We start from the raw sequence: 14,715 nt of genomic DNA, 5'->3' as shown, positions 1-14,715 counted from the left end.
GTTTGAGTCACAATCGGACTTTAGCTTTCTCTTAAATCACCTCTCTTTGTCTTCAGCTCTCCCCCTACTTCCTGCTTCTTCTCTTAGCTCTTTTGCTCAGTCATCTTTACTGTAAAAGCATCCACCATTTTAAAACGCAGAACTTCTAATTATCAGTCTTACACTCAAGTAGCGCCACAGCCCGTCAGAGCCCCACTCGATCGCTGCTTTTCCCAAGCCTTCCAATCGCTCCCCTCTCACGCAGTTATCTCTTTCTCAACCCTTTCTTTTCAGGCAAGGTTCAATTGCATGCATGAATTTAATCTCAACATATGGAAGACTTCGCTTAAAAGAACTTCATAAGCTTAAAAATCTTTGTCTTGCTTCAATCTTATCCCGGCAGCGTTCCTTAGATCTTAATACTGTTTTTTTTTTTCGCACGTTCTTAAGGCTCCCTCCCCCTTCCTTGTGCTTCCCACTCACGTTGCGCTCTCCTCCTTTTAAATTCCTTCTAGAGCTCAGTTCGTTAGGGGGGGAGGGGATCTTCTCCGCAGCTCTTGTTAAACCCACGCTCCGGTTCAAGGTAAGAATAAGAAAAAGGAGATTTTACCGACCCTGGTCGCGTCGCTCTTGCAGGCTTTATATTAAGGAAACTGGTCTCAGCGCCTCCGTGTCCAGGTCTCCCCCTCTCCTCAGCTTTCCAGCGAGGGATGCCAGGAGCTCCTTTTAGACACCGCCGGCTTCTTCAGTTGAGAATCGCCTTCCCAACCTTTTTTGGGGGGGGCGCGAAATGCCGTCGACACCCCCTTTTTCCTTAATAACTTTTACCGAGGCTGCAGAGCTCTCGGCAAGAGCGTGTAGCGCGTCCCGCGGCAAAACCGGAAGTCGGTACCACTGTATAATTAACATTTATGTTGTTTTTATTTGTTTATGCCTGCAGCCTAGAGCTTGCTCTATGAATCTGCTGCTTTATATAATCACAATCTGAATAAGTTGTTAAAACTATGCTAACTATATGAATGTACAAAACCATTGCTTTTATTTTCTTAACAAGTTACAATTCTTAACATAATTAAACAACAGATCTTCACTTAGAGATCTTGTACCATTTAAATGGCTTTGTAGACTTAAGTGCTGACTCAGAAATAAGCCCCACAGAGTTTGATGGGCCTTCCTGGTATTTTTAGGATCACAGCCTCAGATTAATAATGAGCAAGCCAGGAGCTGACGCTTTAAGAATGGTGGACAAGGTCTGACCAAGAAAAGTAGGCATACAAAATTTATCAACCTCAGTAATCAATGTCTAAGCATTTTCTTTCCAAAGCCACACTTGCTGTCAACAGTGATCTTCTCCAAGAAGTGCTTTCTGTAAAAGAACATTAAATCACATAATCTCTAATATGATTTAATAAAATGGCTGTTCCTTTTTTTCTGTTTTGAATATTTATGATATACTACAATTACGATTTGGGAGATACAAAGAATTAAATGTAGACTAAGTAAAACAAGTATTTGCCTCTATCAAGTCTCCTGTTGCTCACCTTTCCTCTAAACCAGGGGTCAGCAACCTTTTTCAGCCGTGGGCCGGTCCACCATCCATCAGACCATGTGGTGGGCTGGACTATATTTTTGGGGAGGAAATGAACGAATTCCTATGCCCCACAAATAACCCAGAGATGCATTTTAAATAAAAACACACATTCTACTCATGTAAAAACACCAGGCAGGCCCCCAAAATAACCCTGAGATGCATTTTAAATAAAAGGACACATTTTACTCATGTAAAAACACACTGATTCCTGGACCGTCCGTGGGCCGGATTGAGAAGGCAATTGGGCCGCATCTGGCACACGGGCCTTAGGTTGCCTACCCGTGCTCTAAAGTTACTGCATAGAAAACAGGTCATTGTGTTTAGCTTGCTTGGGAGTGTATCGTCCACACAACAAATCATGTTTGGGAGGCCACAGTTAGAAGAGGGAGCATGTGAGAAAAAGATGTGGACTTCAGAGACTACTTTTTAGTTGAGCACTTTGTCTTTGCATCTTTCTGCATGCATTGCACCATTTAACATGTCAGTTCGATATCCCTCCCAAGGTATTTTCTACTTAAATCTGAGTTGATAAATTAATTTACAGCTAAATAAAAAGTATAATTTGTTTATTTTACAGAAAAATACTTCTAACTTACTCTTTCTCTACAAGCTGGTCCAAAATAAAAGCAAGATAGAAAGCTTAATACAAGTCCAGGGCAGATAAAAATAACAGAACATGGATAGGTAGTTCCCAGACCCATGGGCCCTAAATCAAACAGATTGTGATTTTAGTCCGTTATTTTGAGACACACATTCTTATTATTGAACTATTTATTAAGCCATCCTTACGATCATTGGCTTTTTACGGAGCTGATTATATATCTTGGTGCATACATGCTTCCATTAAACTGAAGATTAATGTGTGTTGTTTCTTTAACTGCCTAGGTTCAATAGATGAAGGGGTCACTGAGGGATTGCCAACACTCCAGAGTACCTCTGGTAGTAACGTTCATGCAGAGGATGATGACCGGTACGTACCCACACAGTGTGAGAAGTGTTCTGCAGGGCCTAGGATGCTGTGAGACTGCACACATGTATGCAATTTCTGTGCAGAGTAAAATACAGTTCGTATCTAATGGATTGCATGATTTAGAAAGGCTGTGAATGCTAGTGCTTGATTATGTGCTGAAATGGTTCTGAGGTCGAGATTTTAACTGAAGAAGAGAGGAGGGGTATTGTTATTATTTATTGTATCATTATTATTATTATTATTATTATTATTATTATTATTTGTATCCTGCCTCTTCTGCAGACTGGGACTTAAGGCAGCTTAAAACAACTTAAAACAACACAGATAAAATACAAAAAGTTAAAAACATATAAAAGATGATTGTTAAAAAGTTATTAAACTGTAATAGAATTAAAACCATACTTTAAAAAACACAAATCTATTAAAATACAGATAATAAAAACAGCATGACACTATTAAAATCCTTTCCTTTTTTTAAAAAAAAAGTTGGCAAAGGCCTTCCAGAATAAAACAGCCAGTGTGGTAGTAGTTTTTGACCCGGAAGGTCTAATTTCTTTTCAGTCAGAAAGCTTGCTGGGTAACTTTGGATCAGTCACCAATTCTCAGCCTAACTCTAACTCCCTATTCAGTTAGGTGAGGTACCCTACCGTATATTCCGGCGTATAAGACAACTGGGCGTATAAGACGACCCCCAACTTTTCCAGTTAAAATATATAGAGAGTTTGGGATATACTCACCGTATAAGAAATATGACCCGGCGTATATAAGTCAACCCCCGACTTTTGAGAAGATTTTCCTGAGTTACAAAGTAGTCTTATACGCAGGTATATACAGTAACTCCCTTCCTCCACCATGGAGGAAATGTGATTGAATACCAAAGTAATAACCAATTGCATATACTAAATACCATTATCATTGTATCAACAGTTCTTATGCCAATCTTCAACCTTGGTTGAGGCAGGAAAACCTTGAGCTGGGGTATGGGGAAGGAGTGTGCAGCCTCAGAACTACCAGTCTCGTACTGTATAATTGGCAGCTTTTTAAAAACTGCTGTTTGCTTTATTTAGTAGTTTATTTTATTTTGTATTTTTATCCATTTTGTACTGCATTAAATCAGTGGGTACAAATTCATAAATAATCTTAACAGCATGGTGAGGTAAGTCACTGCTGTTGTGACTTGTACAAGGCCACCTGAGCAATTCAGATGAGAGGTGGGATTTAAGCCTGGTTCTCGGTCCAGACACTGCAACCACACCCTTGATTTTACTAACCCATCACAAATGTAACCAGTTTTCTGAAAGGCTTACTTTAGCAATGATTCAGTTGCAAATTCACTGTGACAGTATTTTAATGCAAATTATTCATTTCCATGCATTGACTACCAGCATGCTATTCATCAGTTTCCATAACAATTCCACTGCAGCCTTTTAGGAGATTGAGGGATTTAATACAGTTTAGCAGAATGAACTTCAGTTTTGCTTCTGAATGTGTTGTTGAGGTTTTGTTGTTGTTTTTTGTATACATTCATATTTGTGTTTAGATATTTCACATTTTTCTCCTTGATCTCCCTCTAAAAGAGTGATTGCTTGCCTCTTCAGATTGGAGAATGTCCAGTATCCTTACCAGCTCTATATTGCTCCTTCAACCAGTAGCACAGAGAGACCCAGCCCAAATGGCCCTGATAGACCTTTTCAGTGTCCCACCTGTGGTGTTCGATTCACCCGTATTCAGAACTTAAAACAGCACATGCTCATCCACTCAGGTAAGGACCTTCCACATTGTGCTTCTGAAATGCATTGTTTGATCGCAACCCCCATGTTACTTAAAGAGCATGCAACATCTTTTTTCACTCAGCAGCCATATCCTTGTTGGTGCTGGGCCTTTAAAATGTTGTTGCTGTTGTTGTTGTTGTTAAATAATAATAACTAGGCTAATATTCTTCCACATTGGAGCTATATTGCTAGGAGTTCAAAGCCTTCCTAGGAAAAATAAATTAAAATGATGCACAAGGATCTTTTCATAAGGGTTTGAAGCTGTGTAAAACAATAAAACTGAACAACACAATCCTCTGCATGTCTACTCAGAAGTTCCACTGCGTGGGGTTCAATTAAGTTGTTAAGTGCGCAGAACAAGGTCTGCTCAGTGCTCATGCAACAGAACTTCCCCCATGTCCTCCTGTGCCCCTTAAATCTACTCTAGGGGGTTCAGGAGATATGCAGAGGGGAGAAGTGATCAGAACTTGTTCCCCCTGAACATACCACATATTGAGTTCAGTAAGACATGCTCCTAGCTGGTGTGCATAGATTGCAACTTTGGAGTGCATTTTCAGTCAACCCATATAATCAAGAGCAGAGAGGAAAGACTGCTTAGTCTTAACATCTGGCTACCGTGAGGAGAAGAGTGCAAAGAATGTTGTACTGTGGCTGACTGAAAACATTCTTGCAAGCATAACAAAATTACCAAGCATGTGATCCAGGCATTATTGCCCCAACACTGTACATCAGATTTAAGTTATGTATCCTGCACCTAATTGGTATCTAATTGAAAGATTCATATTCCCAGCTTTTTGAAAAACCACTGCTGTTACTTTCAGCCTTTGACAGGTCTTAGAAGCTTCAGAAAGCACTTTCCGTGTTAATAGAGCTTCTGCCCTTACAGTCCGTGAAGAATGGAGTTTGCCCCTCATTGGCTTAAGTGGGGGAGAGTCAATTTCCTTCCTCTCTGTCTTCCCACAGGCATTAAACCATTTCAGTGTGACCGTTGTGGGAAAAAGTTCACCCGGGCTTATTCGCTAAAGATGCATCGCCTGAAGCACGAAGGTAAACGCTGTTTCCGGTGCCAGATATGTAGTGCCACTTTCACTTCCTTCGGGGAATATAAACACCACATGCGGGTTTCCCGGCACATTATCCGCAAGCCTCGGATTTACGAGTGCAAAACATGTGGCGCCATGTTCACCAACTCTGGAAATTTAATCGTTCATCTGAGGAGTCTGAACCATGAAGCGTCAGAGCTAGCAAACTACTTCCAGAGCAGGTGAGGTGCACCGCAAAAATCCTATCAGGGAAACATGCCTTTTTTTTTTCATTCCTGAACCATCTCTTCCTGTGTTTGGGGCAGCCTGTAGTATCTTTTCCCACCAGATTGCCAGTTCATTGCAATCCAGTGGGCTACTGCATCCTTGTCACCAATAATCTCTATTCTGCTTTTGGGGTTGTAAAAAACTGTATATATTCTATATATCACATAATCAGGGCAGCATGTTGCCTTTAGACTGCCTCACATTAATATTCCCCTTGGTTTACTGACCAGGAGTATCCATGAGGAGGTTAGCAGAACTGAATAGGGTATTCCCATCTTCTCACCTTTGCTTTCATAACTGCTTAAACAGCTGCATCCAAATGAAACAAATTACAGTGGTACCTCGCAAGACGAATGCGTCTTGCGATCTGATGGTGATTCGCAAGACGAATTCGTTTTGCGAAAAATTCGTCTTGCGAATTGCAGTTTCCCATAGGAATGCATTGAAATTTAATTAATGCGTTCCTATGGGCAGAAAAAGATATTCCAATGCATTCCTATGGGAAACCGCGATTCACAAGACAAATTTTTCGCAGAACGAATTAAATTTGTCTTGCAAGGCACCACTGTACCCTTTATGTAGCTGGTCTGGTTTGCAATGTCCAGTTATGTTTCAATACTTCTTTTTGACGGGGAATTAATTTCAGCTGACATTAAATGGATAGCCCTCCCAGTTTCAGAAAGGAAGGGCACCAACCAATGTTGATTACGCCAGACGTTCAGCAAATACTTAAATAAATCTCCCATTGAAGATAATTGAATTGATACGGCTTTATATCGACTGGCTTGTACTTGGTAGGGCTCCCTTTAAAACCAACTGCACAGAAATGTTTGTTACAACCCTTTATTATTTACTTCTAATATCAGTTTTCTCTAATATGTAATTGACCACAAAACAGTAAACTTAAGGAACCTTTTGTTTCAAAACTTTTTTTTTATGTATGCCATTTTGGTTTTTGATTTAGTCACAGATCAAAATGCTGGTATGTATTTTTGTTTAACTTTTGTTTTCTCAGAGCCTTTTATGATTAATTTTCTTGGGTAGCAGATACATTTCAGTGTCTCTTTAAGTTTCCCACTACTAAGTTAACTAAAAAAATTGAATTGTCCAAACACCTCCGAATATTATTTTTAAATTTTGAAATCCTAGTCCAACAAAAATATTTTTCATTGGGTTTCACCCACACTTACCTTTTGCCCTGCTCTTTTCAGGCAGAGGCCTGTGCTTTAATGTTTTGTTTTGTTTTGTTTTGTTTTGTTTTGTTTTCCCCGAGCTTTCCGCATGAAAACCTGTTCTTTAAAGCTGAATCGGAGCAAACATCAATTCAGGTTTTCTGCAGATTTCCAGGGCTTTGAAAAGCGAGTTTTTGTGGGAACAATTCCAGAGTAAAAATAGGGTGCTCAGACATGGAGCTTTAAATCATGCCTGGAAAGAGTGGAGGAAAATTAAGTGTGGATAAGCCCTGACTTTGCAATACAAGACCACCCAGTGTCATGGGAGAGTGAAACAATCAGGTTGAGAACTGAGGGTCTCATGCCCACCATAGCTTTTTCCCTGGCAAAATTCTCCACAACCGCCTTTTCCCCATGCTGCAGCTTCCCCCAGAGTAGAAGCAGCTAGTGTGGTCCCCTCCAGATGTTATGGTTTACAACTCCCATCATCCTCAACTAATGGCCATTGGCCCTAGAGCAGCTAGCTTGGTATAGGGCTATCTCTGCCAGGGGCAAGGGTGGGGTAAATACAATTCATGGGCCTGATACTTGTTTTGTTTTCTATATTCTTTTATTTAGGTTTGGTTCCCCTTTTTTCAAAGCAGATAAACACTAAATCTTTTCCCATCTTTTTTGGGCATGAATGCACTTTGATTGTACTGTGTGTTTTTCATATGTCTTGATGGGTGGCCAGGTTTGAACCTATGCCCAGATAACGAAATTACCACTGGGGAGTGGGGAGTGGAATACAAAATAGACCTTCTGCTGTAGTTTTGCATGATATCACTGCAATTTGGGGGCAGTTCACAAGTTTCAGCTTACATGCAGAAAGCTTGTTGGGTTGCTGCATGTTGGAATTCTCCATGCTAGCACAGACATTTGAAAAGAAAGCTTTGTGGTAGCATGAAGACAATAACCATGCTAGAGTCACAGGACAAGCTGCTCTAAAGGAGTGATCTAGCATGTTATATAACACAGGTGTCACACAGCGCCTTCGAAAGGCATGGGAGCCATAAAATAGAGATTTAGTTCTGAATGGCAGCTTTTCCTGAGGCCATGCTGTGAAGTTAGCTTTATCGTTGCCTTACAACATGCTGTAGCTAGCACAAGCATGTTGAATGTTTCACTAACAAGTAACTGTCTCTCTTGACCTTTGACCTCCCCTCTAGTGATTTCCTAGTACCGGACTACTTAAACCAAGAACAGGAAGAAACCCTTGGCCAGTATGAGCTAGGAGAGCATGGATTTGAAAGCAGCTCCTCTGTCCAAATGCCTGTCATTTCACAGGTTTCATCAACTCAGAATTGTGAAAGCACTTTCCCCTTGGGGCCTCTGGGTGGGTTGGCAGAAAAGGAAGAAGACATGCCAGAGCAGCCAAAGACGACTGCAAGTGCCGACGTGAGCCGGGATGACCCCCCGAAACCAGGGCTCTCGTCTATCACTATTGAATAAGTCCGCAATTTGGTTTCATTTTTGTCTTTTTGGAAAGTGCCTGTGTTTGGTCTTGTACATTTTAATTTAATTTTCAGAAAAGGTGGGGGGGAAGAATGTACCCCTTTTTAATTTTGTAAGCTATGCTGTTAAAACCATAAACTGCAAAAGATATTACACAGATATTCACAGCCAAACGGTCACTTCTGTGGAAACATTTTATGACTGAAATGCACAGTAAGGTTCTATCAGAACATCACATGCACTTCTAAAGGAAAGCTAAGCACACTCAAACTACATTTGTGGTTTCTCATTCTGCAGTTTAGACCTAATTATTAATGGATTGCTTTGCTCACCCCATTTTTGCAGGATTTCTGGTGCAGGAAGAAAAATGAATGGCGCTTAAAATGATGAGTTTTGAGTACACATGCACACACACACCAAAAAAAACAAGTACGGAAGAGAAAAAATTGCCTGTGTTGGTAGACCATGTATTGTTTAGAAGGAATAATTTTGGTCTGTGCTTTTCTTTAAGGCATGCTTACTATACTTTCTAAAGCTTACAAGACCTCTGTTTTTAGAAGCAGATGATTGATTGGCTTTGGCAAAGCAAAGGGGAACATGCCTAGGTATGCTCACCTCTGGCATGCCACTCCTTTTTAGAAACTGTTCATGCAGATGGCCTTATCTGGATTTCATTCTCCGAAGTGGTACATAAAAAAAAATCTGTAGTCAAGAAGTCCTAATTGTATTTAACATCATGGAGTAGTATGAGTACATAACAAGGAGAGAGTTTACAAAAGGCAAAAGAGATTTTGTGCATTAATGTACTCTTTTGCAGTTACACATCTATGTATGCACTTCGGTTTTATTATACTGTTTTTAGATAATGCAAGCAATTTATTTTCTTTTAGAGGCCAAGTTTCTAACCCAACAGGGGTTGTTTACAGAAGGCCTATTAGCAATGATAAAATCTTCCTGTTTTAAAACATTTTTATACCCTTGCCAAGCTGGTTTCATAAAAGCCATTACCTTGGCTACATACACAGATCCAGCAAGCAATAGTCAGAAAGACTTGCCATTTCATTTTTCCCTGCAAAGTTTATAAAAGGTGGTAAACACATGATAGGGCATTTTCAGGCCAGCAGTTTTTGGGTTTTTTGCCAACATCTGTTGTTGGTAAGGCTTGGAAATTTAATTTGGACTACATTTTTTAATCTGTTTTTCTCATTTGTTTGGTTCTGAGCATCCTGACACATCGAAGCTTCACAATTCACCAAATGGTTTGGTGTTTTTTAAGTGAAATTTATCTGAGGGAGGTACCAATGAAATGAATTTCACATTATCATCAAACTAAAAATATTTTTTTTAAGCGTGGGGCTGATAGGGAAAAATAATTTAGTCACTGCAAAGGTTAAATAGCAGGGCTGATGCTTTATGCAGCAATAATTGGAAATAATAGTTTTGAAGAAATTTGATGTTCTACTAATACAAAAAACTAAGGAGGCATCTTTTTGTACAAGTGTTCTGTTAAATAGATTTAGGTTTTTCTTCCCATGATTTTCAAATAGAATAAAAAAATCACACTTCCACTCTTTTCAGCAGAAGAAGCCCCCTCTGAGGCTCTGTCCCTCTTCTCAGGTTGAACCTGTATGAAGTACGACGGTTCCATCATATAACAAAAATCAGCAAAAGAGAATCGTTTGTACCGCAGTTTTAATTATTCCTCTGGATACATTGGACTGTCCATTTATTTTATCCCATAAATGCAGGATGAAACTGACTTGAAGTAGCAAATTCCAATAGATAAATGTTTTGTTTTGTCTTGTCACAAATCATATTAAGGCAACAAGTCTTATTAAGGCAAGAAGCACATCGGTTGCATGTAAACTCATTACCTGGCAGACCATCCAGCAGGTGTGCTTTGCAGTTGTTTAACCTCTTTTCTGGGGGATGGAGGGGTGTCTGCCTGCACAGTACATCCTATCTCTTCTATAAGGTCAGTTACGAGTAATAATTCGCAAGCGCAAATTGCACATTTGATATGTGCAAATGTAGAGCAGGTGATCTACATTTAGGAGATGTGAAACTTCGTATCAGAAGTAATACTAAGGAAAAAACACTAAATGAAGAAATTCATAAAAAGTGTGTTCAACCTCAAGTTTATTCTTATTCTTTCATAAGTAAAATTGAGCATATTTACTGTTTACATGAATTATGGGCTACTTTGTTATGTCACAGTACAAAAAAACCCATACCTTGTTGTATTTATTCAGTATTTTTAAATCTCAACCCAGTAAAGGATCTCTCTTCCACAGAAAGAAACGTTTTTGTAATACTGTACATAAATGTTTCCTGGTGAAGGAATACCCCCACCCTCTCCATAGAGCTACCTACCTGTGAAAAAGAGTCCTTGTTTTTATACATTGACATTTGGAAATGTTAACTTGCTGAGTCAGACGTCTGTTAGAAGCATTTAAAATGAAATTGTGTAGGTGAATTTGGGGTCTTGCCTTGAGCAATGCCCATGTTTAACTTGAAAACATAACCCCACTTATTTAAATTAAACTTTACTTCCAGTTAAAGTGTGCCTAGTTTAAATAGGCTATATGCATAGCATATTTTAAATCGGGGGTTGCAAACAGTCAGCCCCATGGGGTATTTATAGGCTCCTTGAAAGTTTGGCCAGTGCTGTGGAGAAATAATCTCTTTACGAAAGCCTGAGTGACTGGTCTTCATCTATCCATCCCAACCTGGGCTCTCAAAGAGAATGACGCCATCTTCCCCTAGGTTGCTGCCACAGTCTTCTCTTTCAAAGAGCTTCAGTGAACCAATCTAAAAGCCACCAGCTGGATGAACAACCCTTCTTAAGGCTTAATAACCTTTGCCCATCCCTGTTTTAAATCCCATTGAGCCTGCGTCTTTTCCAAGGCATCATCACAAGAATTGCACTTGGGGGAGCGGGGGGCTCAATGATGTTTCCAACCCAAGCTAATAAAATGGGAGTTTCTTTGGTGATGGAGCAGGTGATCCTTTTGTAGTGTTGGGGTTTACAGTTAACCATCCCAAGTTATTCCAGTGGTCGCTCAGTGAGACCTACACATGTGATGTAGCCACCCAGAGAATCTGGATATACTGTGCAGCCTTTCCATGATTTGTGTGTGTGAGAGATTTATATCCAGAGGAGAAGCATCTGTTATCCAACAGAATTTGGAAAGGGTGCAGGTGGGAGTTAGGATCCACACCTGACATTTTCCTCATCTCTCAGAAGTTGCACACTAGTGAGGCTGGTTTCAGTGTGCCAACAGGTGATACCCACAAACACCTATGAAGAGGGTATTTGTACGTAGGAAATGAGACCATGTTCCCCCAAAGCGCAACATGGAATGTCAGTTTCATATAGCAAATCTCTTGTCACCAGCTTAGGGCTCATTTTGCCTTTTATGCATCTTTTGGAAGACAGTTCAGCCTCTCTTCTCAGACTGACCAATTTTTTTGCTCCCCATTCTAACACAGAACATGGTATCTGTGTCCTTAGTTCTAGTTTCGGCACTTATCCTTAGTCTGAAAAGTGTAAATGTGAAAAAGTGTTGTTTTTAAGCAACCAGTGCCAGTGTAGCAAAATATATGAATATATATATTATATATTTTATAAAACGAAAGTCCCTAGGCCCCAGTTCCCAAAAGAGATTAAAACTGTATTTTTTTAACAATGCATTTGCAAATTTTAAAATAGTGGCTTTGGTCAGATTTTTTTTGGGGGGGAGGGATTGTTACTAATTTTTCTTCACCAGCCTTAAGGTAGAAGATGGCAGAGGGTTAGATCCTGTTTCTCTGCCTTTTTCTTAAAAGTCTGCAGAACGTAGTGCACCAGGAATGGTTTGGATGAGGATCACTATAACAGAGGCAATTTTTGCTCCTTAGTTACCTTTCTGCAGAAAATAAAGACTTGCTTTTCTTATCCCAGAAACAAACAGAACAAACAAACAAAAAAGTTAACAGTCATTGCCCATTCCTAGGTTTCTTTAGGAACAAGTGTTTCCTGCTTGGATTCAGGGGTATACTCTGCCATTCAAGGCTTTTTGGGGTCACATTTGGCTGGGAAGCGGGGTAATATTAGAAATGAATAAATACTAGAACTCATCATAGAATAAAAGCTGGTAATTTTTTAAAAAATGATGCAAATATTTTTAAATGCAAGATAACTGGTTTTAAAGCTCTGTGGTGTGTTGTTGTTTTTATTTTAATTTCTCTGTGTGGTATCAAGAGTACTTCAGTGGGTCTTGTCAATCTCTCCCAGGGGCCTGGCCACCTTGATGATGCTCTCCAGCAGCACTGTTGTGACCTCCTTTCTGGGCGGGGGTTAGCGAGACCCTCGGAAGGATGTTGCAGTTTGGTTTTGTTTGGTTTCAGCTGCCCGCATGCTGCCAGCTTTATTCTGACTTCCACCCCCCCACCCCACCCCCCAACGGAAGCTGGAGAGTGCTTCCAGGCCCCATCTTTGCAGTGCTGTCTTGTCCCTGGGCCTTTGTAGAATCCTTAAAAGGGAAGGGAGTAAAGCTGGATCTGGGAATGTGAACTGAACTCTCAAGGGGCTCCCCAGCCGCTATGTGTGTGACTCCCTCCCTTTTCTAACTGTGCCAGTCTTCAGTCACCAGCTGCCCATCTCATACAGCTTTTCTTGTCCGTGCCGACCACAGCTAGGCTACTTGGCATGTTTATTGAACTTAATGGAGGAAAAAAATGTTTTTTGGGTTTGGTTTTATTTTTAATGTTGAAATACACTTTGCATTTTATATACTATATCTGGCTATTAGTATTTTTCAGGAACCCATAGTTCTTGGTGGCTATATATATATTTTTGTGACTTTTTGTAAACTAAAGTGCCGTTTCACTGTTACAATCATTTTTAGAGTTCTTGTAATCAATGTGAATATCATGGTTTTTTCAAAAATCTGTTCTGAGCCTGTAGTGTTCGCTTTTGTGATTCTCTGTGTGATGTATATATTCTGTATAGTTACCTTGTACTGAAATATTAGCTTGTTTGATATAAGAAGAATATGTATTGGGTACCTTTTTTGCTAGCCTGGTTGTTTAATCTTTAAAAAAAAGTTCAAAAACAAAAAAAATCTCCAGACTGGTCCCATTAATAAGTCAAAATTGAGCGGGAAGAAAAACTAGTTTTGAGTGTCTTTGGATAGAAACATGATAAGATTTTTCATTAAAATGTTAATGTTTTATGGAGTAAGCACCTACTTTTGTGTTGTTATTTCTCCATGTCTGTGTGCATTTGATTTTCAGACACCAGGCGGGATCCAAAGGGCACATTGGCCTTATAGTTTATAAGGGGAATGCTTCCCATGCTCATGAGGAACTTTCTGCGCACATGGATGAAGGCCAACTTGCAGTCCCGTAGACTAAGTGCTGTAATAGAGAGACTGTCTGGAATGTAAACTACCATCCTAGCTGTGCAAGCTTTCAGGGTGAACAGGAGGTGAAATCATATAGCTAAGGCCTATTTTAAGAACCAAAGTGAGTCATTCTGCTGTACTGGGTTTCATGCACCCTACGCTATCTTATGACCTGATACCCTTGCAAACGGGTTTGCAGCCAATAGAACACAATATGTTGTGCTCAGTTCCTGGACTAGATGGGCCCCTGGCCTGATCCAGCAGGGCTCTTAAGTTCTTAAATCAACTTGTTGGAGCAAGCATAAAGCCCTCTGCAAGGTTTCTGTCCTTTGGGCTGAAATCTTGCATTCTCGCCAGGTGTGAAAGACTCCACGCAGTCAGGTGTCATTGGCATTTAAGAGAATACGCCTAGTGACTGGCTTATGGTTTGCTAAAGAAGGCGGGCAAACAACCTTTAATTGTTGGGGGACCCTCTTCTGTACGATCCAATGCAGTTAGGTGTGAAAACCATTAGTCCCACTTTGTATGCAAGAAAGTGCTACGGTTGAGTTGTCAGGCACTTACGGTACTTTTACACTTAGTGCAACTTGACTTATCATTTTCTCAAGTGATGGTTTGCTAACCAGGAGAGGGAGGGACTAGTTCCCATCCCTTTCTCAGTTCTTGCCCCAGCTGGCTCCCATCAAAGGGAGCTGCTGGAGAGTTTACCAGAAGTGTGTTGGACTGTAGTTTTGTTTTTTTTAATAGCTTGAGATTTAGTTATGCATTTGGCAAGTCTCAAAGTGGAAGTTGCTCAACAGCATGGATTACCCCATGAGACTATGGGAAAAGCTGGGGGAACTTTTTCAGCCCAAGGGTTACGTTCCTTTCTGGGCAGCCTTCCAGGGGGAGAGGGTCACATGCCACTGGTGGGTGGGGCCAGAGGGAGAGTGGGAGGGGCAAAGAGTTTAACTTTGTAAAGTGGTCTAGTTTGTACACACCACTTAACTCAGGCATCCCCAAACTAGGGATCATGGGAGTTGTAGGCCAAAACATCTGGA

The 14,715-nt window shown here is 40.4% G+C and overlaps 1 protein-coding gene across 4 annotated transcripts in view; it reads left to right on the top strand.

Moving 5' to 3' along the window:
• Positions 1-13,512, top strand: part of ZBTB44 (zinc finger and BTB domain containing 44) — a 39,651-nt gene extending 26,139 nt beyond the window's left edge. For 2 of the 4 annotated variants that reach the window (XM_060268564.1, XM_060268563.1), the window contains 4 exons: positions 2,456-2,540; positions 4,118-4,302; positions 5,276-5,576; positions 8,003-13,512. In XM_060268564.1, coding sequence (XP_060124547.1) covers positions 2,456-2,540; positions 4,118-4,302; positions 5,276-5,576; positions 8,003-8,285 — 854 coding nt within the window. In that variant the 3' untranslated portion in view covers positions 8,286-13,512. The remainder of the gene's footprint in view (positions 1-2,455; positions 2,541-4,117; positions 4,303-5,275; positions 5,577-8,002) is intronic. The other 2 variants (XM_035139372.2, XM_060268565.1) reach the window with 2 other exon arrangements.
• The last annotated feature ends 1,203 nt before the right edge of the window (positions 13,513-14,715 follow it).

This window comes from Zootoca vivipara, chromosome 15, assembly GCF_963506605.1.
Source record: "Zootoca vivipara chromosome 15, rZooViv1.1, whole genome shotgun sequence".
Classification (NCBI taxonomy): domain Eukaryota; kingdom Metazoa; phylum Chordata; class Lepidosauria; order Squamata; family Lacertidae; genus Zootoca; species Zootoca vivipara.
The sequence above is the reverse complement of the archived record's forward strand: the minus strand, read 5'-3'. Positions and strand labels throughout refer to the sequence as shown.